Below are 27,321 nucleotides of genomic sequence, written 5' to 3'. Positions count from 1 at the left end.
AAAGAAAGAATAGAATCTTTACCGATATGATTAACTCTATGCTTCTTAATTCTAAATTGCCTAATAATTTATGGGGGGAAGCTTTACTTACTGCATGTCATGTTCACAATAGGATTACATCTATGAAAACACATGTCTCTGCATATGAAGTATGGAAAGGAAGAAAACCAAACTTGATGTATTTAAGGGTGTGGGGCTGTCTAGCCTTTTATAGAATTATTGACCCTAAATCATCAAAGTTAGGAGCTAGAGGTATTAGAAGTGTTTTCGTAGGTTATGCTGAAAATTCCAAGGCTTATAGATTATTGAATCTAGATTCTAATGTTGTTGTGGAATCAAGAGATGTTGAATTTGTTGAGAACAAGTTTAGCCTTGATTCTTCCATTGAATTAGAATCTAATGTTAATCGACCATATGTTGACGTTCCCGGTACCTCCACAAATAAAAGGAAAGAGTCTATGACATCTTTCAAACCGAGAAGAAGTCAACGTGAAAGAAAAGAAAAGAACCTAGCACTGGATTTTATTTCATCTCAAGCTTTAACCTTTTTGGTTGAAGGAGATAGAAATGGTGTACTTAATAAAATACCATTGTTGCTTAATGTAGAGGAAGATCCAAAGACATTTAATGAAGCTATGACTTCAAGGGATGCCTCCTTTTGGAGAGAGGCCGTGAATGATGAAATGGATTCAATTATATCGAATCAAACTTGGATCTTGATTGTCTGAGGGTATTTCATCAATAGAACAAGTGTCTTCATCGTCAATTGAGGGTCTTGATTGTCTGAGGGTATTTCGTCTTGGAGGATGCAAAAAGCTTGAGAGTCTCCCAACTAACATTTTTAAATCCAAGTCTCTTGAAATGCTTAATCTTTGGGATTGTTCGAGATTGAAAAAATTCACAGGGATCCAAGTGTTAAGCAACTCAGTTATAATTGAAAAGTTTTTTGGGCTCCGTCGTCAAGATATGAGTTGGCGCAAAAAACTCGAGTTTGTCCCAAAATGGATTTATTATTTAAGTTGTCTAAAATTCTTGTCCCGCCACGGGTGTTTGGAACCTGAACATCTCCAAATGAAGCAATTTTTATTGTTCTCTTTGGACCGGCTACATCTAAATAACTGCAATATAGTAGAAATTCCAGTTTGGCTGAGCCTTTTATCCTCGTTAGAGCTAAGCGAGAACCCATTTGAGAATATACCATCAAGCATTTAGAATTCCTAATAAATCCTTCTAACTTAATATTACTAAGCAGGGATAAAAATCTTTAAAAAATTTATATTCTAAAGATCTCATGTACAATTTAAATTCATGAACTAAAAACACACCTATTCAGACATGCTTACATAATTGATCATCAAATAACATAATAACATAATAATTTTCTTATTGCAAGTAAAGTATCATGACATGTACTAATGGGAAAATTCATAATCCAAATTGTCATAAAATCACATTTTTATTTATGAATTTATTGGGGCTTACAAAATTAATTTATATTTTCTTGTAGAATCTTGGAAATTTGAAGCGTATTAATCTTGGTTATTCCAAGCAACTGATCAAATTTCCAGATCAATCTCGAGCTCCAAAGCTAGAAAGTATTAATCTTGAGGGCTGTACAAATTTAGTTGAAGTCCCTCCCCTCAATTTCCAAGGATGTTTTGGATTTCTTACACTACATGGCTGCATTAAGATTAAATCACTCCCAAAGATATCGGGGAATATCAAATACTTGAATTTAGACGAGACTGGAATAAAAGAATTGCCCTTATCAATTGGGCGTTTGGAAAGTCTTGTGCAATTGAGCCTTCGTGGTTGTCAACGTATCAAGAATCTTTCAGCAGCTTCTTTTCTGAGAAATATACAAGATTTAAATTTGAGCGACTTGTCAATAAAACAAGTGCCCTCATCAATTGGGTCATTAGAAAATCTTGTGCAATTGAGCCTTCGTGGTTGTCAACATATCAAGCATCTTCCAGCAACTCTTCCGAGGAATCTAGAAGGATTGTATTTGATAGACTCATCAATAGAACAAGTGTCTTCATCTTCAATTGAGGGTCTTGATTGCCTGAGGATATTTAATCTTTCACGATGCAAAAAGCTTGAGAGTCTCCCAACCAACATTTTTAAATGCAAGTCTCTTCAATTCCTTGATCTTGGGGATTGTTCGAGATTCAAAAAATTCACAGGGATCCAAGTGTTAAGCAACTCATTTATAATTGAAAAGTTTTTTGGGCTCCGTCGTCAAGACATGAGTTGGCGCAAAAAACTCGAGTTTGTCCCAAAATGGATTTATTATTTAAGTTGTCTAAAATTCTTGTCCCGCCATGGGTATTTGGAACCTGAACATCTCCAAGTCAAGCAATTTGTATTGTTCTCTTTCAACCAGCTAGATCTACGTAACTGCAATATAGTAGAAATTCCAGTTTGGCTGAGCCTTTTATCCTCGTTAACCATCTTATATCTAAGCGGGAACCCATTTGAGAATATACCTTCAAGCATCATACAACTTCATCGGCTGAACACACTCTACATCTACGGTTGCAAGAAGCTCCGATCTTTGCCACAACTTCCATCGTCTGTTAGAGATCTAAATGCAAGTGGATGTACTTCTCTGGAGACAATATCAAGTTCGGAGTGCTATGGATTCAACATACGGCATGTGATTCGCCCTTTCATTTCCAATCACAAAAGATTTACGTTCCAAAATTGCTGGAAACTAGGACGGAATGAATGTCGCATTTTAACTGATTTCTTATACGGAGTTGATAAATTGAATTTGGTACGTATGTATTTTCTATCTCTTTCTTTTTTGAAGTAATTGTTGAAGATTGAAGTAATTAACATTAATACACTATTATTCATATATATATATATTGGTTTCTGGTGATGTAGGAAGGAAGACGTCATACAATTGAAGTATGTTATCCGGGGAATGAAATTCCAAAGTGGTTCAGGCATCAAGGCGAGGGGGCTTCAACAACTATGAAGCTTCCACATGGTTGGCATAATTCTAATTTGATGGGTTTTGCCATTTGCTTTGTTGCTCCTATAATCCCAGCAAGCGCAGGCCCAATTGCGTTTGACTTACATCTTAAAACCAAGTGCGGTCAAATCCACAAAAATTAGTCCTTTTTTCCAGAATACTCTTTTGTCAAACTTGTGTGACTTCAAGTGTTAGAAGAATAGCTTCACAAATACTATGTTTGAATTCATGACTCAAATGTTTTGGGAATAAGGAAAGAATTATTACATGATTGCAAATCATCTAAGGAAATACATAAACTAGATGTCATCCATGATTAAAAAAAGTTAGCGTCTCACATTTTCAATCTTTGCAGTTAGTTGATACTTAGACGACATCCACGAGAGATTTTTTTTTATTTTTTAATTAAAGTCACTATAATAGCTAACAGACTATAATGTTTTCCACATAGTACATGTAGTGTGTATTGGATGATTATTCGGAGTCTCATTTATCTTTTATTATTTGTTTGGGAATCATGGAGTTGCAGGTGTTGTGGTGCGGAAGCAAAACAAGAAGATGCAGGGTGTTACGCTCCTCTGCTTCTCCTTCCTATTATTTCTTTAATTTTACATGCTATCTATAAATTCTTTTAATTTGGGTGCGTAGTAATAATAAGAATGTAATTAATTCTTTATGTCGCGCACAGGAAATGTTTGATTGTGCTATACGTATAAATCTTAATTGATCCTCAAGATGATTAGAGATTGCTATTATATGATGGTTGTTACCTGAGAAGATTTAGTGGTCTGATCTTGTGTCACGGTATTCTGTCTAGGATGAAAACACAAAACTGTTTTATTTTTGTGACTTTGAGTTTTGCAGAACATTTCTAGTTTTAATGTTGTTTGTTCTTCTTGTGTTGTTTTTGTTTTTGTTTTTGTTTTATTTCTTTCAATTACATAATCAAATAGTTTTACAAGCATGTTTAAGACTACACGTTCTGTAATGATGTGGACCTAGTCTTGATGTGTACATCAACGCCAGTGGATCCTTTTGGAAATGCTCCTCGGTTATATGATATGAAGAAACTATTGAGTATTTATTTTTGCTTTGATTTTTCATTTTTGACAACTTTGGTTGAGAAAAAATGACAAAATTTTCCCTGTTTTGATAATAGCTTCATTTCAACGATGAATTTTGGTCAATTATTCATTGTCTCATTAGTCAAATCAGATTTTTGGTTAGTTCATACATGTTACTTAACACTTACTATTAATCTTAATATCTCTTTTATTAATTATATTACGTAGGAATCATGAAGTTACTGATTTTGTTGCGCTGAAGGAACAAAAGAAGATGCAAGGTATTATACTCTCCTGCTTCTCTTTCCTATTATTTCTTTAATCTTACATAAAAATTCTTTATGTTGCCCAAGAAATTAAAGGATTGTTTGTGCTAACAAATCTCAAATGATCATCAGGGGGATTAGAGAGAGCTACTGTGTGATGGTCCATTGCTCAGATCTAATGTTATTCTGGCTACGGAAATTTTTTTTTTTTTTTATTCTTTGGTTTAATTTAGATATTTTGTATTTTTTTCTGATCCAAGGGATGTTACGAGCTATTGGAAAGCTCAAACAACATGAATTTCTTCGTATCTTAAGTCATTTGATGAACGTAAAGGGCGTCCAAATTTTGTTTGTTTTGAAACCAGTTCTGGTATGTTTGTTTGATCGTATTAGAGTACCGTATTACATAATAATGTAATAATATAATGTTTGATATGACTATTGTATTGTATAAACTAATACAGATGATAAATTAATACGACCTATGTCGTATTATTGAATATGACTCATTTTTGACATATTTTATTGTAGTATTTTATAATGAATCGATGATTCATATCGGAGTTGGGCACGATTAGGGGTGGAGATTAGGCAAACATAGGGTCATGTCAGATCCTATAGTTGATGAAAAATTGAGGTGACATAATGCAAATTTATATTCTTAAAAAATTACATTTTGACCCAAATCTTTTGCAAGATTACATTTAAAAATTTATATTTTGAACCTAAAATTTTTCAAAAATTACATTTTGACCTCTTATACATTACGTCATGATACCAAACACTGTATTGTATTATGATAACACAACACAATAAAATACAATACATTTTATACAATACAAGTTACTAGCTGTAAATGTAATGTTCTTTTTATATTTTTGTGAGGGGGGGCTGTAGTGTTCTTTTAAGTTACACCTTCCTTTTGAAAATGAAAAATCTGATTTCAAGTTACATCTCCTATTGTGCTTGGACTTGTTTTGGACTTTACTGTATTATGATAACACAACACAATAAAATACAATACACTTTATACAATATAACACAATACAAGTTACTAAACATGGCCTGCGTGTTTGACTTGCTGTAAATGTAATGTTCTTTTTATATTTTTGTGATATTGAATCTGATGTTGAGCTGTGATTAGCATCGTTAACATACATCGTAGGCATGAAATTGCTTAGCCATTCCTCATCATACAGATTGATAGGGGTTTTTGTAGGAGCTGATTGCAAAAATGACATAAAGAGGTTTCTTTATTTGCAAAATGACTACCCAAAAGTTTAATTGGCAAAATGACTTTCTTGTTTAAAAAGATGTTAAAAAAAGTTAAATAATATTACAACTAACTAAATGATATGACCTGGCATATTTGGACAAAAAAAGAAAAAAGAAAAAAAAAAGAAGAAAAACACAAAACACGGTGAGAGAGGAGTAGGGCTTTTCTCGAATTCCTTAACTCCTTTCTTCAAGGGAGTCCTTTTCGCCAAGTTTTTCCGGCAACCACACCACCACTCAAAGATCAAGATCCCAAAAACCTGAACAATTGCTTTTAAGAGGAATTTCTTGCCTAGAGTTTCGGAGGTTAGCAATCATCAGGTGACGTTTGTTTTAAGAGTTATGTCTGGTTTAAGATCATAGTTCGTGATTCTGTTACAGTGTTTTCTGTAACAAAAAATTTAAATTTTAAAAATTAGAATTATAAGTCATGGTTCTGAATCCATGAACTAAACATCATCTTAAAGTTCTTTAACAACCTACGTTTTAGAGATTTATTTGGAATTGTATGGGTATATACTAACCACAATAGTGATATCAATTAAAGTCCTTTATCTTTTGGATTGTTCTAGATTGAAAAAATTCACAGGGAACCAAGTGTTAAGTAACTCAATTATAATTGAAAAGTTTTTTGGGCTCCGTCGTCAAGATATGAGTTGGTGCAAAAAACTCGAGTTTGTCCCAAAATGGATTAATTATTTAAGTTGTCTAAAATTCTTGTCCCGCCACGGTGTTTGGAACTTGAACATCTCCAAATGAAGCAATTTTTATTGTTCTCTTTCTTCCAGCTAGATCTACGTAACTGCAATATAGTACAAATTCCAGTTTGGCTGTTCCTTTTATCCTCGTTAACCATGTTAGATCTAAGCGGGAACCCATTTGAGAATATACCATCAAGCATCATACAACTTGATCGGCTGAAAGGACTCGACATTCACAATTGCAAGAAGCTCCGATCTTTGCCACAACCTCCATCGTCTGTTAGAGATCTTAATGCAAGTGGATGTACTTCTCTGGAGACAATATCAAGTTCGGGGTGCTACGGATTCAACATACGGCATGTGACTCGCCCTTTCATTTCCATTCAACAATATCAAGTTCGGCGTGAATTTCTATTTAATTACAAAACATTTTTGTTCAGAAATTGCTCGAAACTAGGACGGAATGCACGTAGCATTTTAACTGATTTCTTATATGGAGTTGATAAATTGAATTTGGTACGTATGTATTTTCTAACTCTTTTTTTTTTTTGGAAGTAATCTTTGAGGACTGAAGTAATTAACATTAATATACTATTATTCATATATATTGGTGTCTGGTGATGTAGGGAGGAAGAACTCCAACAATTACGCAAAATGGGATTTGTTATTTGATTGTGAAAAGGATTGGAGTTGGGTTGGTATATGCGTACAAATGATTGATTATGTGATTGAGGAGGAGGAATCAGCTGCTATCAAGAACGACTCTACTATTATCTATCTGGTACTATTCTCTGAATTTTGATTTGAAAGATAATTATATATGTAATGCACCTAAAATACGTCAATAAATATTTGAACGTATTCTTTATTTTAAATGCTGAAACTGTAAAACTATAACGTCTGAGTTATACGCAGAAACTTTTAGTCAAAATCCTACTATATAAAATTTTCCAATAAATTAGAAAAACTATCTTTTCACTCGAATTTTGGAGTGTTGATTGTCAGTTTTATCGATTTTGATAATTAGTTTCTTTTTTTCCTGAATACTCTTTAGCCAAACTTGTATGACTTCAAGTGTTATAAGAATAGCTTCATGGATACGATGTTTGAATTCATTACTCAATGTTTTGGGGATATGTTGTGTTTTTCTTCAGTCCATTGAAAATGTCTTTATAATTCATTCTGGTTGTATGTGCTTTTTGTTCGTCCTTTCCTATCTTCTTAGCTTTGTTGTCTTTACTCTTTTGTGTTACACATAAAGGAAGGTAAAAAGGCAAACTTGAATTCTGAAATTAGAGAGAAGGTTTTCAGCATTTTCAAGGATTGATAGGTAATTTAAATGTTATCACTCTTCTTTCTCTCCTAGTCTTTATGTGTTGGCGCTTTTCAAGGTTTTCTGAAAAACTCTAACTTAAGTAGAAGAGTTGACTGGTAAGCCTTTACTTAGGACGGTGTTTGTTAGGAGGCATAGGCGTCTGTAATTAGTTAGGTATTAATTTTGGTTACTGGTTTGCTCGTGTGGTTATGTGAATAAATTGTAATCAGCTGTATAAGGGGTGGAATTGTAAACATAACAGTAAAGAGTTGTTTTGGGAAAAGTCTTGGAGAGAATCTAAGCAAAGGGAGTGCGACTAGTTCCTCGAATTATTGAGAACTTAGGAAATTATTGTATGCCCATCCGCAGAATGTTACATGCTAACAAACTGCGTGTTACATGCCTACACTAAGCATGCTACACGCCTACTACTAACAGAGAAACTAAAAAAAAAAAACGTGTTCTCTAATTTTCTACAACCTCCCATTTATAGAGCACCTATCAGAGTCCTAGAAAAACTCTATCTTGTCTCTTAAAATAAGGTTTCAGAAAATAAATATCAACTAATCAGAGACCGAGAGAGGTGATGTGATGATCCTAAAGATTACGGTTAAAATAACCTACAGATTTGTTTATGAAGACATTGCGATTAAGATGAAGGGCATGTCTCATATGCTTTAGAGTGAGTGAGAAATTTTTAGGAAAAATGTCCTCAAAGCATATAATGTTTTTATTCTAACAAAAAGCATATAATTTTTTTTGAATTATAGTGGGGAAGCATTTTCTTTGTTGATTCCTAAAAAAAAGGCAAAAAAAAAAAAAAATGACGGGGCTCTTTTATTATGGGGTACTATTATTCGATAATTGAAACCAACCTGTAACTCTAATTAAGGCCAACTAAATCCTCAAACCTATTACTAAAAGGCAAAACAAAATTCTCTGGGAAAAGGAAAAAAAAAAGTTTAATTGCAGCCTCTAATCAAGTGCACAATATACCAAATTCATAAAACCATTCATTAATAGACAAATGAGACAATTACTCATGCTATAAATGCTTCTAGTTTTTCAACTTAGTGTATTCATAAAATGGTTAGGAGTTATAAATATACATGCCTCTTAACCGCTGTATTCATCTTCTTTATCTTCTTCAAAGATTCAAATCAGTTTTTTTATTATTTGAATCTAGAAGAGTTGGTTAGTTTAAGTCAAAAGCTTTTGTTCTTATAAAAAATAATGTGATAAAAGGATATGTATGATATTTTTAATTTGTTATTCACAAATAAAGATTAAAAACGTAAATAAAAAAGTTCATTTCGCTCTTAATAAGTATCAAAGACTTGACTTGTTCTAGAAAATCTTATGAAAGTTGAAAGACAATTGAGTGAATCATCCAAACATACGTAAAAGTAGATTTTGAAATTAATTAAGCAAAAAACAACCTAAAAAAAGTCATTCCAAAAACCTTAAAAAATGGTATATCACTTGTTTCTTTTTCCTAAAATTTCATATAATTGAAGTTTAAGATATTAAGTAGAATTAATTATTTAATTAATTGGGATTGTCGCTCTAATTTTTATATCATCATTTTCTTTTAAAAGAATCAAAGGTAATGATCCATTTACTTGATATGCGACCATGCTACAATAATACAACTTGCCAAAGGGGATGCGAAGAAAAATATCTGTCAATTCTTCTGTCATCACGAGTCACTGGAGATTGCCAGAAAGAACCTAATTGCTACATAGAATTTTGATTCCCGAACTTGATTTATAGGTGGAGAACTCCGAACTTAAATTCTCTATCCATTTTATCTGTCAATTCTTCTGTCTAACTAATTATTTATTGACACATCATCCCCTCAATAAATGGCACAAACGGAACAAAATAAATTAATAGATACAATGGACGGGAGGATTTGGGTTTGAGAACTACCAAAGTACTGCTGATATGTGCTATTATTATTATTTTTCTCTTTTTTAACTTTTGCTATGTATTACAAAAATGGCAGTTGGTAATGGGTGCCTGTTCATATTTTCCTAGAATAGTGGTATGTTAAATTTCAAGAAAACGTTTTTTTTTTTTTTTAATTATAATTAAAACCACACAATCTTTACCCACAAATAGTGTTTGACAAACTACATATTACTGAATATTATGACTCCCAAACATAAGATTGAGATTCCTATGTTGGCAATCTGTCCCATTGTCTTAAATACTAGTACTTTTGTGAAGGACCATAAGATTTATATGTCCTTTTTTTCCTTTCTATAAAGAAAAAGGATGGAAAGAAGTTTAATAATAAGAATCGATGTTTATGATATTATGAGAAATAAAGTATTGTATATTTATTAATAAAAAGAATATTATTTTTGTTCTCCATAAAATTATTTAGTTAAGAGATTATTTTGAGTACAATAAAACGGTGAAATCGTGTTTAGTTATAATTATTAATTAATATTTTATAACATTGTTGTTAAGTATTAGAAAATAAAAACAAAAAAAGGAAAATAACTTTAAATCGTTTTCTAATTCCTTTAAAAAAGCATTCTCACTGTTTTTTGTTTTTATTTTCATTTTCAAAACATTTACTAAACAAACACGATTTGTAGACCGTTTTTATTTTTATGCCTCAAAAAGCGTGTAAAAACGTTTTCAAAAACAAGTAAAATCAACTCCAAACACACCCTTAATTTAGTAATATATATAGAGTTCTACAGGATCAGGATCGAGAATTATGATCCTGATGCTCGCACGCGGTACGTGAATATTACTAGAACACCCACAATACTTACATAACCTAAGGACCCTAAAGAGGTCTAAAAAAAATAGAGAGAGAGGATTTGAGTATTGAAAAATCACGTATCCAAATAAGTTAAAAATTTAGATGAATATAAAATATTTATTTAATTAATTAGATAATATTCTAATTAATTAGAAAAAAGTAAATGGGTCAATATTATAAATATATTTATATATATATAGAGATTTATATATATAATTATTTACTCAACAACGATAAAATGTAAACCTCATTATCTTATTTTGGGATGTGCAGGAAGTCATAAATTTTCATGTATCTTGTCGTCAAAAAGGAAGATGAAGAGAGTGAAAGAAGGATTGTACAGTGTCCAAGGACGTCTTTGTCATCTCAAACATAAAACATAATTGTAACACTTTTTGTTCTATCTTTTTCCCTTTTTCTTTTTTTGAAATAAAAAGGCTTTATGCCAAACATGGACCGGCGATGTTCATTTCTTCTTAATATCATTTCACAAGTGTTTTCATTAGGTTTTTTTTTTTTTTTTTTTTTCTTCTTCTCTTTCTTCCTCTTAATATTTGCTTATCACTAACTTAAGTAAGCGTCGGGCTAGCAAACGTACTTCGACTTAACCTACCGTGATTAATGATTAAAGGAATTGCAATCTACGGTCCCGTTCATTTCACTGATTTGAGTTTTCAATTCCCATTTCGCTACAGTTGAAAGCACTTACAAAAAGTCACATCTAACTTTTTCTACTACTGTGAAAAACTTTCACATAAAATCACATCTCAACTCGAATTGAAAACTCGAATCCGTAAACTGAACGAGACCTACAATAGTTGCAAGTTTAACCTACACAGCAAAATATCTACTCCTACTTGTAATATATTCAGGTTCAAAATGTTCCATTGATTACTTAGTTGTCGATAATAAACCCTTATAATTATATACTAATTCAAGAAGCTTTTTTGCCTGGTTTGCTCTTTCATTTTTTAAGTTTCCGTTTTTCATTATGCTCTTTCAGTATTGTGACTAGATATGTCACCTTTATGCCCCCAAAAAAGTTGTTAATTACTTCTTGCTACCAAAAAATTGGTAGCAAAATCTCATCCTAAGCATTTTCTACTACCAAAATATTAGGTAGCAATAGATTTTTGCTACTAAACTATTTTGTTAGTAAATAGCTTTTGCTATCAAAATTTTGGTAGTGGATTCCTATCTTCTTGGCTACCAAAAAGATTTTGGCTACCAAATGTTTTGGTAGTAAAAAAGTTTTGCTATCAAATTTTTGATAGTAGATTCAAGTAGCTGAATTTTTGTTACTAAATTTTAGATAGTAGATTCAAGGCTGCTAGCTATTAAAATAGTTTCAGCTACCTGAATGACCTATTTAGTCCATTTTAGGAGATCAAATTGCTTAGCTTTTGCTACTAAAATTTAGTAGCAGAAACTCTTAGCTACCAAAATATTTTTAGTAGTTAAACTTTCCGTGACCATTTTTCTGCTACCGAAATTTTTTAGTAGCTAAAACCTTCAACTACGAAAATCAAGGGTTTTCTTAACACATAAATATCTTTATTCTGTAACATCTTTATAAACAACCCATATTAATCCTCTCGTTAATTTGGCAATAGAAAACATGATAACCTTATCAGAGTAAGATGAACAACTCAATTTCATGCTTTTGTCCTTACGATTATATCTTCTAATATATTGTTCTCAACATATACATTTCAACGATTATTCTATAAGCACAAGAACACGAGGTATCACTAAAATAATTAACATGATTTTATTGAAATCAAATATAATAAATACTTTATAAATAATACCTCAATGTCAAAAATAAAGTTGCTCTATAAAGCACCATATCCTAACAGTGACGCCTTTGCATGTTTGGCGTCATCCCAAGGACTTTAGGATTTTTGTATGTTGTTTTTATTGTTGTAATTTACTTAGAATAGTAATTAATTAGATTTCTTTTTCTTTTATCTTTAATTTTTATTTGAATTTACCCTATAACTCTAGTGGGTGGGGGGAACATTTTTTGCTCTTGATATTTCTAGCGCCAAGTGATATTCAATGATAAGGAGATTACATGCGATCATAGTTATTAGAGGAATCTAGAAAACAGACTATCTTTAATGTGTGTCCACACATACCGATCCATGGAAATTGAGACATTTTATTAAGGGAGCCTTGCTGGTTTGAGTTCAGGATTAATTAATTTGAACTCGGTATTATTCAAAATTAAATTTTGAGAGAAAACTGAAAATGCTATCATTAAAGTAACATTATTTTATTTCTGCTACTATTTTTAAATTTATTTTATGCCACTAATAATTTACAGATTATCTTTTCATAACTTGAAGATTATCATTCGTAACCTGTATGTTATTTTTTATAACATCCTGGTTATCTTTTATCTTTTCATAACCTACAAGTTAGAAAAACGTTGTCTGTAGGTTATTTTTCATAGTGACATCAAAATTTTATATAGTGACATAAATAATATAGTTGAAAAAAATAATAATTAAAGTTGAAATTTTCTCTTAAATTTTTCAGTACCTAAAAGATCTGTCTATGAGCTACTGTACATAACAATTTATTTTATGCCACTAACAATTTACAGATTATCTTTTCATAACTTGAAGATTATCATTCGTAACCTGCATGTTATTTTTTATAACATCCTGGTTATCTTTTATCTTTTCATAACCTACAAGTTAGAAAAACGTTGTCTGGAGGTTATTTTTCATAATGACATCAAAATTTTATATAGTGACATAAATAATATAGTTGAAAAAAATAATAATTAAAGTTGAAATTTTCTCTTAAATTTTTCAGTAGCTAAAAGATCTGTCTATGAGCTACTGTACATAGCAACATAAATTAGGGATTTTTGGTTTCTAAAAGAAGTTTTAAAAGCTCTTGGTACATACTTTTTCAAACAATAAGAAATTAAGAAAAACATTTTCTCTTAAACAATAAGAAGTTTTTTATTTTTTTGTGTTCTTCTTTATGCTAAAGATCATGTGTTGGCTTGTTTGACAACGAATGGGACCCTAGAAAACAATGAAAACGGTTGCTCTTGGGTAATTATAAACAGGATATATAATTAAATCAAGTCTCCTCAGTTTCATTACGGGCCACAGGATATATAAAGTGGCGAAATAAATGGAGGCCAGATAACACTAATATAATTTGAAACATGAAATGATTTATTAAATCGATAATTGAATTATGGCATACTAATAAGAAATTGAGGTGTATAATCATGATTGAATTGCTTTAGGAATGAGAATTGGATCCTAAAGTGTTATTTTGTATCAGTGTTAGATGAGGAGTCGAATTGAAGGCTTTGAGGAAGCAAAAGCCGGAATAGTGCAACGCTAGCCACATATTTGGTATTTGAGAGGTAGGATTTCTTACCCTTTTCTTGGATAACCTGTTTTTAAAAGAGTTTTGGCCTTGCAAATTGTTTTAAAGAAAGGGCATGTTTGCGAAATAAAATCATTTTTAAAACAATAGCTTGATTTTAGCTATTGGAATCATAATGAACTATTTTAGAAAGCTTAATGAATGATTTCTTAAGATAAGAGATCTTGCGAATCGGTAAACCAACTGATGGCCTAGATAGAATATGGATAGTGTATCCTTGACGACAGAACCCAAAACCCGGACCGGGCCACTACGGTGGTGATAAGGCTTGTGCTTGTGGTTGTGTAAGTAATTTATTAGATGAGAAATTACTTGTTGATGCCTGTAATACGAAAAGTTTCCGTTTATATTTCCTTTCAGAAAAAGGATGTGAGGTTCTGACTGTTGTGTTGGAACTGAATATCTATATTTATTTTTTTATTCATCTATTTACTTATTCACTAATTTATTTCTTTGTTTATAAAAGTTATTTCAAAATACATCCTATTGGGTCTTTTGCTCATGTTTTATTTGTTTTATAATATTAAATCCCTCCTAGGTGATGCTAGGAGCAGTGCTGAATAGCTGAGATAACTGTTACCGTTTGATTTAGTGAGGATTGTGATCATCCTCCCTGTGTACAAATGTAAGAATTGTAAATTCTGTAAACTATGAACTTTGGATTTCTAGACTGTGGTTGATGTCTGTAATGTTATTTTACATGTTCATGTATGTACAATACAATATATCCTAGTGGTGAAGCCCTGAATGAAGTTAGAGGCTCAATTTTTAACCTCTTGAAATCAGAAAGTGCGGCAGACCCCGTCACTTTCTTGTAATATATTTTCAACTAAATGTGGGGCTCGTTTGAAAATTTCTTTAATATTTTACTTTTGGTTTTAATTATTATAATTTCAATTGTTTAATTACCCTCCTAATCATATTTAACTTCTAAACGAGCCTCTACGTCACTAACCCCGGCTTTGGGGCGTGACAGTCTTACTGCTACATAGAATTTTGATTCCCAAACTTGATTTATAGTGGTTATCAATTATTACTTGTAACAACTGTTTATGTTCTACTTGCAACTCAAATTTTTTGTCTATTGTATCTGTCAATTTCTCTGTTTAACTAATTATTTACTGACACATTATCCCCTCTATAAATGGCACAAACGGAACAACAAAATTGTGTTCTAATTTTTGTATCAAACTAGGTGAACTCTGAACTCAAATTCATTGTCTATTTTATCTGTCAATTTCTCTGTCTAACCAATTATTTACTGACAAATCATCCCTTCAATAAATGGCATAAACGAAATAAAATAAATTAATGGATACAATGGACAGGGGATTTGGGTTTGAGAACTACCAAATTACTGCTGCTATGTATTTTTTTTTTCTCTTTTAACTATTGCTATGTATTTCAAAAATGACAGGGGTGCCCGTCCATATGTTCCTAGAATAATGATATGTTATATTTCAAGAAAATATTTTTTTTAATTATAATCAAAAGCACACAATCTTTGCCCACAAATAGTGTTTGACAGACTACATATTACTGAATATTGACTCCCAAACATAAGATTGAGATTCCTATGTCGGCAATTTGTCCCATTGTCTTACATACTAATACTTTTGTGAAAGACCAAAAGATTTATATGTCTTTTTTTTCCTTTCTATAAAGAAAAAGGATGGAGAAAAGTTTAATAATAAGAATCGATGTTTATGATATTGTGAGAAATAAAGTATTGTATTTTTATTAATAAAAATAATATTATTTTTGTTCTCCATAATATTTATGAGCAAATATCATAAAAATTCTAGCTAAATGGACTTGTTACGTAGAGTTCATAAACTTGTGATACAAATTTAAAGGACTTAGTATAAAATAGCTGTAAATAAAACTCCACACTATGCATGTTATATTTTTTCCATAAAAACTTTTTCCTCTTCCGAATATTTAACACCTTTCATCTAACTCTATTAATACAAAAAAGAGCCGAAAGCTACTGCTAAGTCCTCAATTTCTTTTTTTCTTTTTCTTTTCCCTTCTTTACCTTTTTATCTACATTTTCTTTCTTTTTAAGTCTTTTGCTTTTTTATTTTTTATTCTGTAGATGTTTTTTTTAAACATCTACGTGTGTTTTCCAAAATTATATTTTCTTTCCCTTTACACTTCTGAAATTATTAGTTACAGTTTATAATTTTTTACGTGTGTTTTTTAAAATATATTTTTCCTCATTCTACTCTTATGAAAGTAAGTTTTTTCACATATGCTTTTACTTAATTTTTTTTTGTTAACAGTTAAAATAATTTTTCTAACAATACAAAGAGCCAAAGTATATATATAAAAGTTAATACGTCATACAAATCCTGGGATACAAACTCTATATAGTAGATTAAAAAACACAAAAAGCGCTCACCACAAGCGTCCTGTGACTCCACGAACAAGCTGGAAGTTGGTTACTTGGGAAGCACATGATACTTGGCTTTCCCTGACATTAAAGATCTAAAGACAAACGTAGAATCCCACAATTTCCAAAAAAGTTGGAACAGTTGTACGAGAATAAGTTAGAACAGGAACCCACTTTAATGCTACCATCATGCTTGAAATAGAGGAGAATATATAGAATAACAAGTCCCATTTTTAACTTATTGAAGGGCAGCAAACGAAGGAAATCCTCTTTTCCGTAATTTGATGTGAGAATGGAGAAGAACATTAAGGTTGAGGTGGAAACTAACGCTATCGATTCCGACATGTCGCGAACGTAAGACGAAACCGAACCTCTTTCTTCATTATCAATCGCAGTAAAAACGAGAGTGGAAAGAAGAAGAAGCAGGGAAACCAGCGCGCATGATGTAGCTGTACCTTTCATCCAATGCTCTCCGTCTTTAAGCATTGTGGCATGTGTTAAAGTGAACACATCTTGAGGAGTTAAGCCATCGGAGTTTTTCTTTTCCGCATAAGATTGTTGCGTGATCTTATATTGGGTAATTTAATCTCATAATCGTCTTCGAATCGGCGGTTTATAACAAAATCTATTGAACTTTCCAAAATAGGGTTACCTCAAACCATAATAACTCCTCTTGTAATTGCAATATTCTTCCAAGCTCAGGATTCAGTCTATGTTTTGACGATTCGACACAGCAACATGGAAGATGGTTTGGCTTTTCTCATCCACTTCCCATACCAAATCAGGGTGAGAGCGAATAAGCTCCGACAATAGTTTTATACTTTAATATCCAATGCTCTCCGTCTTTAAGCATTTGTGGCATGTGTTAAAGTGAACACATCTTGAGGAGTTAAGCCATCGGAGTTTTTCTTTTCCGCATAAGATTGTTGCGTGATCTTATGTTGGGTAATTTAATCTCATAATCGTCTTCGAATCGACGGTTTATAACAAAATCTATTGAACTTGACGAAATAGGGTTACCTCAAACTAGATCCGAACATCTAAAGTGAGTGTTAAAGATTTTTATCTTGATCTATGCTTTGATATTAAAAATCTCTTTAAAATCTCCTTTTTTGTTCAGATTTGGTTTAAAAAAGCTAATCAGGGACCCACCATTTATAACCTAACCCTCTCTCTTTCTTCTATGACCTAACCCACCATCTATGTCGACTACTGACTTCTTTCTACTGTCCCATTTCCACGAAATTGTTTACCACTTGTCTGGAAATTGTTTACCACGAAATTGTTCCCAAAGATATCGGCCTGCTGCAGCCTATGACTATGACTAATGCCTATTGCTGAAGAACCCAAAAGAGAAAGGGCAAGAGGAGAGATTTTCTTTCATTACAGTAACACAAGAAAAAATAAAAAAATAAAAAAATGCTACCTCTCTTCTTCTTCTTCTTTTGACGGACGGTCTTCTTCTTCTTTTTACCTTCCAGGAAATTGCTAAACCACAATAGACTCTGACTCTCTGTTGCTTTAACTAATTATTTATTCATTTCTCCTTCGAACAGCTCTATTTATAGCTACTTTGTCCGAGTCTGAGGTCTCCCAGTTGAGATCTGTTTGTGAACTTCTTTATCCACGTTCGTTATATTGTTATCTTTCTCCTCCATAATCGAGTTTAGTTTCGTCGAAAAAGCTTTCTGGGTAAACTCTTTTTCGCTTTGAATTCATTTACTATGTTGCTTTGTTTTGTTTTCACATTTATTTCTTGTCTAGAACACGTTAATCTTTTGCTTCATTTTGTTCATTGTGTTAATTCATATATATATATATATATATGCTCTATTACATAATTTATGGCTATTTCTTCTTCAGAGATTTCTACAATTCATTAATTTGTTATTAGAAGTAACATTGTAGATTATAATTCTGGTGTTCTAAGACATATTCTCTCTGAATTTTTGGTTATATTCATATTTTTGTAACTGCTGAGAATGCTTAGAAGAAGAAAATAAGAAAAAGAATTTCGGTTTTCTGTATTTATTACCATTAGGGATCCCAGACAAAAAAGAAAAAAAAAGAAAAAAAAGAAAAGTTATCTTCAAACAAATCTCTGACGGTTCAGAATTGTATCTAAATGCTTATTAATAGTTTTTTTTTTTTTCTTAATATAATTTAAAGATGTACACGTACCTTTCTTTTTTTTCTTCTTCTTTTGACTTAGATGGTCTTCTTCTTCTTCTTCTTCTTCTTTCTACCTTCCAGGAAATTGCTAAACCACGTGGTCATGCAGTTCTACCTTTAAATATTCATCTTTCTTTCTTTCTTTCACAACACAAGAGCGAAGAAACCCTTTTCGCATTCTTTTCCTCCCAACGATATGGCTATTGTTGCTTCTTCTTCTTCTTCTGCTGTCGTGATCAACAATGAAGTCTTTATCAGTTTCAGAGGGGACACTCGTAAGAACTTCACTAGTCATCTTTACTCTGCCTTATGCCGGAAACACATTCGGACCTACAAAGATGATCCGAATCTGGAGAGAGGAGATAAAATTTCACCTGTACTTTCGAGAGCAATTGAGGAATCGAAGATTTCAATAGTCGTCTTCTCGAAAGAGTATGCTTCTTCTAGATGGTGCTTGGATGAGCTCGTGCACATTCTCAGATGCAAGAATGAAAGAGGTCAGATTGTTTTACCCGTCTTTTACAACATCGATCCGTCGGATATTAGAAAACAGAAGGGAAGTTATGCTATTGCCTTTGCCGCACACGAAGAATGTTTCGAGCCGAACAAAGTGATGGAGTGGAGAAATGCTTTGACTGCTGCAGCTGATCTATCTGGCTTTCATTCAAAAGATGAGTGAGTGATTGCTTCTTTTCTTTTCCTTTTTTGGTTTTTTTTGTTAAATTAAACTATGCTTTGACTGGTTTTCCTCTCTCTCTCTGAGTAGAATTACAAAATCATGTCTGATTATTTGGGTTCCGGAATGTAAATTGAAAAAAAAGTCTTAATTAGAAAGTTTCACTAGATGGAGATGCAGATGCTTCCTTTTTCATGCTTTTTATTTGTTAATTTTGTAATGCTTCTTTTGTATTAATATATTTCTCTTCTATTTATGCTAGGTATGAGTCGGAATTAATTGAGAAGATTGTGGAAGATATATGGAGAAAATTAAATCGTTTGCCACAAATTGCTATGGATTCTAAGGGTCTTGTTGGAATAGATGAATGCCTTGAGGAAATTGAATCATTGCTATGCAAACCAAATCATCGTGGCATAGGCCTTTGGGGGATGGGTGGTATAGGCAAGACTACTTTGGCTCGCGCTATTTTCAATCGGTACTTTTATCAATTTAAAAGTCACTGCTTTCTTGAAAATGTTAGAGAAAATACGCAGAAATATGGACTGGCTCATCTAGAAATCAAATTGTTTTCAACGCTATTGGATCTAAGAAATCTAGAAACAGTCGACCACTTTGTGAGAAATAGACTCATAGGTAAAAAAGTACTGATTGTTCTTGATGATATTGATGATATAGACCAGCTGGAGAAATTGATTGGAGATGGTAGTTGGTTTGGTGAGGGAAGTAAAATCATCATAACAACAAGAGACAAACAAGTGATTTTGAGTGCTGACAAGGAAGTATATGAAGTTAAACAATTAGATTTTGAGAAAGCACTTCAACTCTTTCAGTTCAATGCCTTTAGAACAAAGCCTTCCACGACATTTTTGGAGCTGTCAAGAGCGTTAGTAAATTATACTGGCTGCAATCCGCTTGCTCTTAAAGTTTTAGGTTCCTCCCTTCATTCCCAAACAATAGAATATTGGGTTAATTCATTGAACAAACTAAAATTAATTCCCGATTCAAAAATTCAAAAGGTGTTGAAAATAAGTTATGATGGGCTAGATGATAAGCAACAAGATATTCTCCTTGATATTGCGGGTTGAATATCATGTGTAGAATGTTCATGATTACCTACTTCATATTACATGTTTTTGGTAAAATAATAAAAATTATTGTTATATACTAAATTAATTTATTTTTCTTGTAGAATCTTGAAAATTTGAAGCATATTAATCTTGGTTATTCCAAACATCTCATCAAACTTCCAGATCTATCTCGAGCTCCAAAGCTAGAAAGTATTAATCTTGAGGGTTGTATAAATTTAGTTGAAGTTCCTCTGCTTAATTTCCAAGGATGTTTTGGATCTCTTACACTACGTGGTTGCATTAAGATTAAATCACTCTCAAAGATATCGGGGAATATTAAATACTTAAATTTAGATGGGACTGGAATAAAAGAATTGCCCTTATCAATTGGGCGTTTTGAAAGTCTTGCGGAATTGAGCCTTCGTGGTTGTCAACATATCAAGAATCTTCCAGCAGCTTCTTTTCCGAGAAATATACAAGTTTTAAATTTGCGCGACTTATCAATAAAACAAGTGCCATTATCAATTGGGTCATTAGAATGTCTTGTGCAATTGAGCCTTCGTGGTTGTCAACATATCAAGCATCTTCCAGCAACTCTTCCGAGGAATCTAGAAAGATTGTATTAGGAAGACTCATCAATAGAACAAGTGTCTTCATCTTCAATTGAGGGTCTTGATTGTCTGAGGGTATTTAATCTTGAACGATGCAAAAAGCTTGAGAGTCTCCCAACCAACATTTTTAAATGCAAGTCTCTTAAATTCCTTGAACTTGGCGGTTGTTCGAGATGGAAAAAATTCACAGGGATCCAAGTGTTAAGCAACTCAATTATAATTGAAAAGTTTTTTGGGCTCTGTCGTCAAGATATGAGTTGGCGCAAAAAACTCAAGTTTGTCCCAAAATGGATTTATTATTTAAGTTGTCTAAAATTCTTGTCCCACCTTGGGTGTTTGGAACCTAAACATCTCCGAGTCAAATTTAAGTTGTCTAAAATTCTTGTCCCACCTTGGGTGTTTGGAACCTAAATATCTCTGAGTCACGCAATTTTTATTGTTCTCTTTGGACCAGCTAGATCTAAGTAACTGCAATATAGTAGAAATTCCAGTTTGGCTGAGCCTTTTATCCTCGTTAACTGAATTAGATCTAAGCGGGAACCCATTTGAGAATATACCATCAAGCATCATACAACTTCATCGGCTGAACACACTTGGCATTGACAATTGCAAGAAGCTCCGATCTTTGCCACAACTTCCATCGTCTGTTAGCTTTCTTAATGCAAGTGGGTGTACTTCTCTGGAGACAATATCAAGTTCCGGGTGCTATGGATTCAACATGCGGCATGTGACTCGCCCTTTCATTTCCATTAAAGAGGAACGTGAATTTCTATCAATTTACAAAACAATTTTGTTCCAAAATTGTTGGAAATTGGGACGGAATTCACATAGCATTTTAACTGATTTTTTATACAGAGTTGACAAATTGAATTTGGTACGTATGTATTTTCTATCTCTTTCTTTTTTGAAGTTATTTTTGAAGATTGAAGTAATTAACATTTATACACTATTATTCATATATATTGGTGTCTGGTGATGTAGGAAGAAGCACGTCATGAAATTAACGTATGTTATCCGGGAAATGAAATTCCAAAGTGGTTCAGGCATCAAGATGAGGGAATTTCAACAACTATGAAGCTTCCCCATGGTTGGCATAATTCTAATTTGATGGGTTTTGCCATTTGCATTGTTGGTCCAATAATCCCAGTAAGCGCAGGCTCCCATTCTTCTGAGCATGTAGAAATTACGTTTGAAATACATCTTAAAACCAAGTGCGGTCAAATCCACAAATATGACCACAGTAGTCTTGATTTCTGGATCTACTGTGGTGATAAGGAGGATAAAATCACAAGTAGTGATATTAGTTCGGATCATGTGTATGTGCAATCTCCCCTGCCAACCGTTTCAACAGATATCCTAATGCAATGGAGGCATCATTCTATTTCAAATCTAGATTTTCAACAGATATCCTGGTGCAATGGAATTGTGATTTGATTGTGAAAAGGATTGGAGTTGGGTTGGTATATGCATGCAAATGATTGATTATGTGATTGAGGAGAAGGAATCAGCTGCTATCAAGAATGACTCTGCTATTATCTATCTAGTACTCTTTTCTGAATTTTTATTTAAAAGATAATTATATATGCGATGCACCTAAAATATGTCAATGAATATTTGAACGTATTCTTTTCATTAAATGCTGAAACTTTAAAAGTATAACGTCTGAGTTATATGCTGAAACTTTTAGTCAAAATCCTACTATATAAAATTTTTCCATAAATTAGAAAAACTGTCTTTTCACTCCAAATTTGGAGTGTTGATTGCCAGTTTTATCGGTTTTGAAATTTTTTTTTTTTTTTTTTTTTTTTTTTTTTTTTTTTTTTTTTCTGAATACTCTTTAGCCAAACTTGTGTGACTTCAACTATTAGAAGAATAGCTTCATGGATATGATGTTTGAGTTCATTACTCAATGTTTTGGGGATATGTTGTGTTTTTCTTCAGTCCATTGAAGACGTCTTTATAATTCATTATGGTTGTATGTTCTTTTTGTTCGTCCTTTCTTAGCTTTGTTGTCTTTACTTTTTTGTGTGACATAGAATGAAAGGTGAAAAGACAAACTTGAATTCTAATGTTGGAGAGAATGTTTTCAGAATGTTTATAGGTAATTTAAATGTTATTACACCTCTTTCTCTCCTAGTCTTTTATGTGTTGGCGCTTTTCAAGGTTTTCCGGTAAACTCTAACTTAAATAGAGGAGGTGACTGATAAGCCTTTACTTAGAAAATTATCTCAATTAATCCCATTTAATTCTTCAAGGTGATTGATAAGATAGGAGAGAGAACCGAGAGAGAGAGTGAGAAAACGAAGAGGAGAGAGAGAGAGAGAGAGAGAGAGAGAGTGAGAAAACGAAGAGGAGAGAGAGAGAGAGAGAGAGAGAGAGAGTGAGAAAACGAAGAGGAGAGAGAGAGAGAGAGAGAGAGAGAGAGAGAGTGGCACAGGAGGAAAAAGGGAAAAAGAAAGAAAAGAAAAAAAGAAAAGAAAATAGATACGAACCAACGTTAAAAAAAAAACAGTCCTGAAATGCGTCTATACACACTTCTAGGTTAAAATAAAATTACTGAGAATATTTAAATACCTTGAAATTATTTAAATTACACGTCAGAAATATTTATTAATCAAAACTAATTAATTAAATCAGATTAGACACACTAATAATTCTTAATAATCTCAATTAATCCCATTTAATTCTTCGGGGTGTTACAAGTTCGAATCACAACTCAAATTTTTTCTACTTTTTTTTCCTTTTACAAAAATTCAAATTCAACTTGTATAATATTTTCTCTCACATGAATTCACTTAATCAACTCAACTCAAGTTCACAAAACTTGAGTCTTAAACAACATATAGTTTCACAAACGAATATGTAAAAAGCACAAAAAATTGATTCGTCCATATTAGATCTCCAAATGCTTAAGGATTACAAAAATTCAATACTGAAATGTTCTATTAATTCCACATCGTAGAATGTTCTAAATACAAAACAAGCCAGCAATCACTAATCAAAAAAATCAAATTACTCTAAATTTCCAAAGAGATCATTCTCCTTACGAACTACAAAAATCCTACAAATTCCATATGTGGTCCAAACAAAAGAAATAAGAAGATTAAAAGAAGATTAAAATGAACATGAGGGCGTATTTAGAAGATATGAGAGACATTTCGGAGAGAGAATACCTAACATGTGGGCGGCTTATCATAACGAATTGACCAACGCAGTTAGACACAAAAGTTTTTTTGTTATGTCCATATTGAGAGCTCCCTGAGAGAGATAATAAGATCAATAACTAGCAAGGAAAAACCTTACTGTGTGTGCACGGACATGCAGTGTTTGATAGAAAGCTTTGTAATATTTGATCCAATTAAACAAGGGTCAGTAACCTGACTTTACCTATATGCAGATCTCCATTCTGGTATGCCTGTTCAAAAAACAATAAATACATAATAAAAAATAAATAAATAAAAAAGACAACGAGAGACCCAAAATAACAAGGACAGAATACAACAAGCGTATTACGTTAACAATGCAAAAGTAATATATTATCTACACTGGAAAATGATTTAAAAACAGGGGCTACCTTGCAAAAATGATAATGCAGACTGTTCCATATGGTTTGGTATTGCCACCTTAAGGATGTTTCCAAAACAGACATTTATCCTTTTGTTTCTTTAAATTTACACCTATGACGGGTATCTAAAGCAAAACACGAAATTTATGCAATACATGCCATTTTCATCAACTATTTCAAAAAGTATGGAAAAACCACAGGAACAACAGTACATACATCTTTTCTAGACAAAGCATGATTTGAAAATAACCTTTTCTAGACAAAGGATATTTTCCTCGATATTGCATGTTTTCTTAAAGGGGAGAGAAGAGATTTTATAGAGAGCATGATTTGATACAAGGGATGGGTTGGGAAATTGTTCGCCAACAATCTATAAAAGATCCTGGTGAGCGTAGCCCGTTGTGGATTCCTCAAGATGTCTATAATGTTCTAGAAAATAACGGAGTCAGTATTAAATTCTAATTAAGCGGCTATAGAATAACATCTATCTATCTCTCTCTATGCGTAATTAGTTTTAGTTACTGTTCCTTTTTATTTTTCATAACTCATATTCTCATTTATCATTTCTTTAAATTTCTAGGGAACCGGAGCAATCGAAGGAATATACCTTGACATGTTTAAGATTGATGATGATCTACACTTGGAACCTACGGTTTTCGACAAGATGCATAGACAGAGATTGCTCAAGATATACGATCATTTCTATGATCATAAATTCAAAATATATCTTACACAAGGTTTGGAGTTTCTCCCTCCTTCCCTAAGATATCTTTGCTGGTATAACTACCCATTAAAATCTTTGCCATCAAATTATAAGGGGAAAAATCTTGTTGAACTTGACATACCCTGTAGCGAGCTAAAGCAACTTTGGAGTGGTGCACAGGTATGCTATAATATTAATTAATAAGTTGAATATCATATATTAAATGTTTATGATTACCTATTATTTTTTATTTAAAAAACACAATTACTTACTAAATTTGTAAAAACTCAAGTTTTCGGACCACTACTTTGTAAGACCAAGAAAATTCAAAAGTTGGAATTCAACTATTTTGACTAGTAGACCAACATAAAATAGTGTAAATTATATCTGATAAAAACCTACACAGACAAAATTGACTACCTGACAGTCACTTTAAACCAAACCTTTGGACTTAGCTTGAGTTGGAATCTTATGGTATGATTTGCATTACTGAAAAAGTTAAGTCTACTTTATGTGTTTGTATCCAGTTTATAGATATCCTTGTGACGGCCCTCCTATGAGGTGACCACTGTAGTTAACTTTTTAACTTGAACTCACTGAAGTTTCTTAAAATTTGTGGAACATTTTTTTTTTTAAAGTCTTATAGTAAACATAAGATACGAATTTGCTTTCTTAATCAAAATATTCAAATCTTAACATATCTGTTTCTCAAAGCATATAAATATATCTATATGTATATATCTACTCTTTAAGTCTTACTTACTAATAGCCATAATCCTCAAAACCATTTAACATATAGTTTCAGAGTCATAATTAGCAAAACTATTTATAACATAAAGCTTATTGCGGAAATATTTGCGAGCGATATCCATTTTCTGATCTCCACATCGTTCGTCCACTTGCCGTCAGTCCATCAGGCATTATATGCCGGTTGCTTACCTACAGTATAAACATTCTATAATGAGCTTTCACTCAGCAAGTAGGAACTACCTCTCACAAAATAATTGTAAGTGCACATGAATAAATATGCATGAGCCAATTATGCTTAATTATGATGTCTTATCAGAATCTTATTATCTTATCTTATCTTTCTTTCTTTCTTTTGGGCCCGAGTGCTCATACCACTTGCGCGCAATCATCGGGATGTGAGGGTTTGCAAGGTCCCCCACGACATTGTGATTATAACTGAACTGAATGCCTCCCTTGCGAAGGACATTATTATATTTTGTTTTTCTTTCTTTTCTCCCTTGCGGAGCTTGAGTTACCTCCCTTGCGGAGGCTGGTACGGCACTCAACTGAAATTATTCTTATAAGTTCCTCTTGACTTATTAAGGTGTATGCAATATGACCTAGCATAGCATACTATAACATGGAATGTACTTGAACACATATAATTCATGTGTACTGCTTAAGTGTATATAGTATAACATAGCATAGCATTCATAACATTAAATGTACTCAAACATATATAGTTCATGTGTACTGTTCATTTTAAAATCTATTTATACTATAGGTGAGATTCCTACTTACTTGATTTCAAAGCTGGAATCTCCTTTTTGCCAAACAGTCTAGTCTCTTACTTGCTTTCTTCTGAAAATGAACACCCATTAAGAGTGTGAGATTAACTGTCGTTTGCTTTTCTATTTTAGCAGCTTATGAAGAAAAATCTATCCCTTTCCATAAAGCATATATTCCTCTCCTTTACTAAAGGATTATAAGGATCAATTTATCAAATTCTCGAAATCTTATTTTCCTTAATTTTTTCTTGTTATGATATTAAGGCCCAATTCGGCTTAGGACTTATACATGGCATTCTAACCCTTAGGCTGCTGAAATTTATACTCTAACGGAGTCTCTTAAATTAATGCAGGCGTTGGACCCACATCAAATCTTCCCAATTCAATGGACCTATCGTATTGGGTTCGTAGATGCCCGTCAGGATTATTTGCTCGATAAACCATTAAGTTCTTTAAAGAAAGTATTTTTTTCTTGAAAAATTTCTTTACGAATACTTTCGTTAAAAAGAGGTTTAATACCATTGTATTTTACTGAAATCCTATCTCTGGTTCTTTGATGACTTTTTGTTAAAACCGACACTGTTTTAGTTTTGTTTTGTTAAAAACTGTGCAGTTTCTGAAATCTGCGTTTTACTACATCTTAGAGTTAGATTTCAAAATTTTGTTTTTCGTGACAATTCTTCGTCTCGTTGAGATCTAAAATTGTCATTTTTGGTAAAAGTTGAAATTCAGTCTCTAAAGGCCTCGTTTGAATGAAAACAGTGGCTGCTGTTTTATTTTTTTTCCTTTCGCTGTAGGAAATGCTG

General features: G+C 32.4%; 2 protein-coding genes across 2 annotated transcripts in view; both read left to right on the top strand.

The window, feature by feature from the left end:
- Positions 1 to 7,616, top strand: part of LOC112091813 (disease resistance protein RPP5-like) — a 9,174-nt gene extending 1,558 nt beyond the window's left edge. Inside the window, exons 3-6 of the mRNA XM_024166307.1 lie at positions 1,508 to 2,779; positions 6,377 to 6,593; positions 6,916 to 7,070; positions 7,551 to 7,616. Of these exons, the coding sequence (XP_024022075.1) occupies positions 1,508 to 2,779; positions 6,377 to 6,593; positions 6,916 to 7,070; positions 7,551 to 7,616 (1,710 nt within the window). The remainder of the gene's footprint in view (positions 1 to 1,507; positions 2,780 to 6,376; positions 6,594 to 6,915; positions 7,071 to 7,550) is intronic.
- A 10,953-nt stretch (positions 7,617 to 18,569) lies between these two features.
- On the top strand, positions 18,570 to 25,558 carry LOC21407456 (TMV resistance protein N). The gene is made up of 7 exons (XM_010099215.2): positions 18,570 to 19,048; positions 19,312 to 19,939; positions 21,185 to 21,457; positions 21,712 to 21,876; positions 22,175 to 22,273; positions 24,876 to 25,178; positions 25,526 to 25,558. The coding sequence occupies exons 1-7, from the start codon at positions 18,570 to 18,572 to the stop codon at positions 25,556 to 25,558; spliced, it is 1,980 nt and encodes a 659-aa protein (XP_010097517.2).
- The last annotated feature ends 1,763 nt before the right edge of the window (positions 25,559 to 27,321 follow it).

This window comes from Morus notabilis, unplaced genomic scaffold, assembly GCF_000414095.1.
Source record: "Morus notabilis unplaced genomic scaffold, ASM41409v2 Scaffold212, whole genome shotgun sequence".
Classification (NCBI taxonomy): domain Eukaryota; kingdom Viridiplantae; phylum Streptophyta; class Magnoliopsida; order Rosales; family Moraceae; genus Morus; species Morus notabilis.
The sequence above is the reverse complement of the archived record's forward strand: the minus strand, read 5'-3'. Positions and strand labels throughout refer to the sequence as shown.

Bases quoted from the DNA above. Each gene is read 5' to 3' on its own strand.
- LOC21407456 (XM_010099215.2), top strand. From the start codon at position 18,570: ATGGCTATTGTTGCTTCTTCTTCTTCTTCTGCTGTCGTGATCAACAAT. The intron at 19,049-19,311 runs GTGAGTGATTGC...TATTTATGCTAG, and splicing joins GGCTTTCATTCAAAAGATGA to GTATGAGTCGGAATTAATTG. The intron at 19,940-21,184 runs GTAAATTATACT...TCTTTGGACCAG, and splicing joins TGGAGCTGTCAAGAGCGTTA to CTAGATCTAAGTAACTGCAA.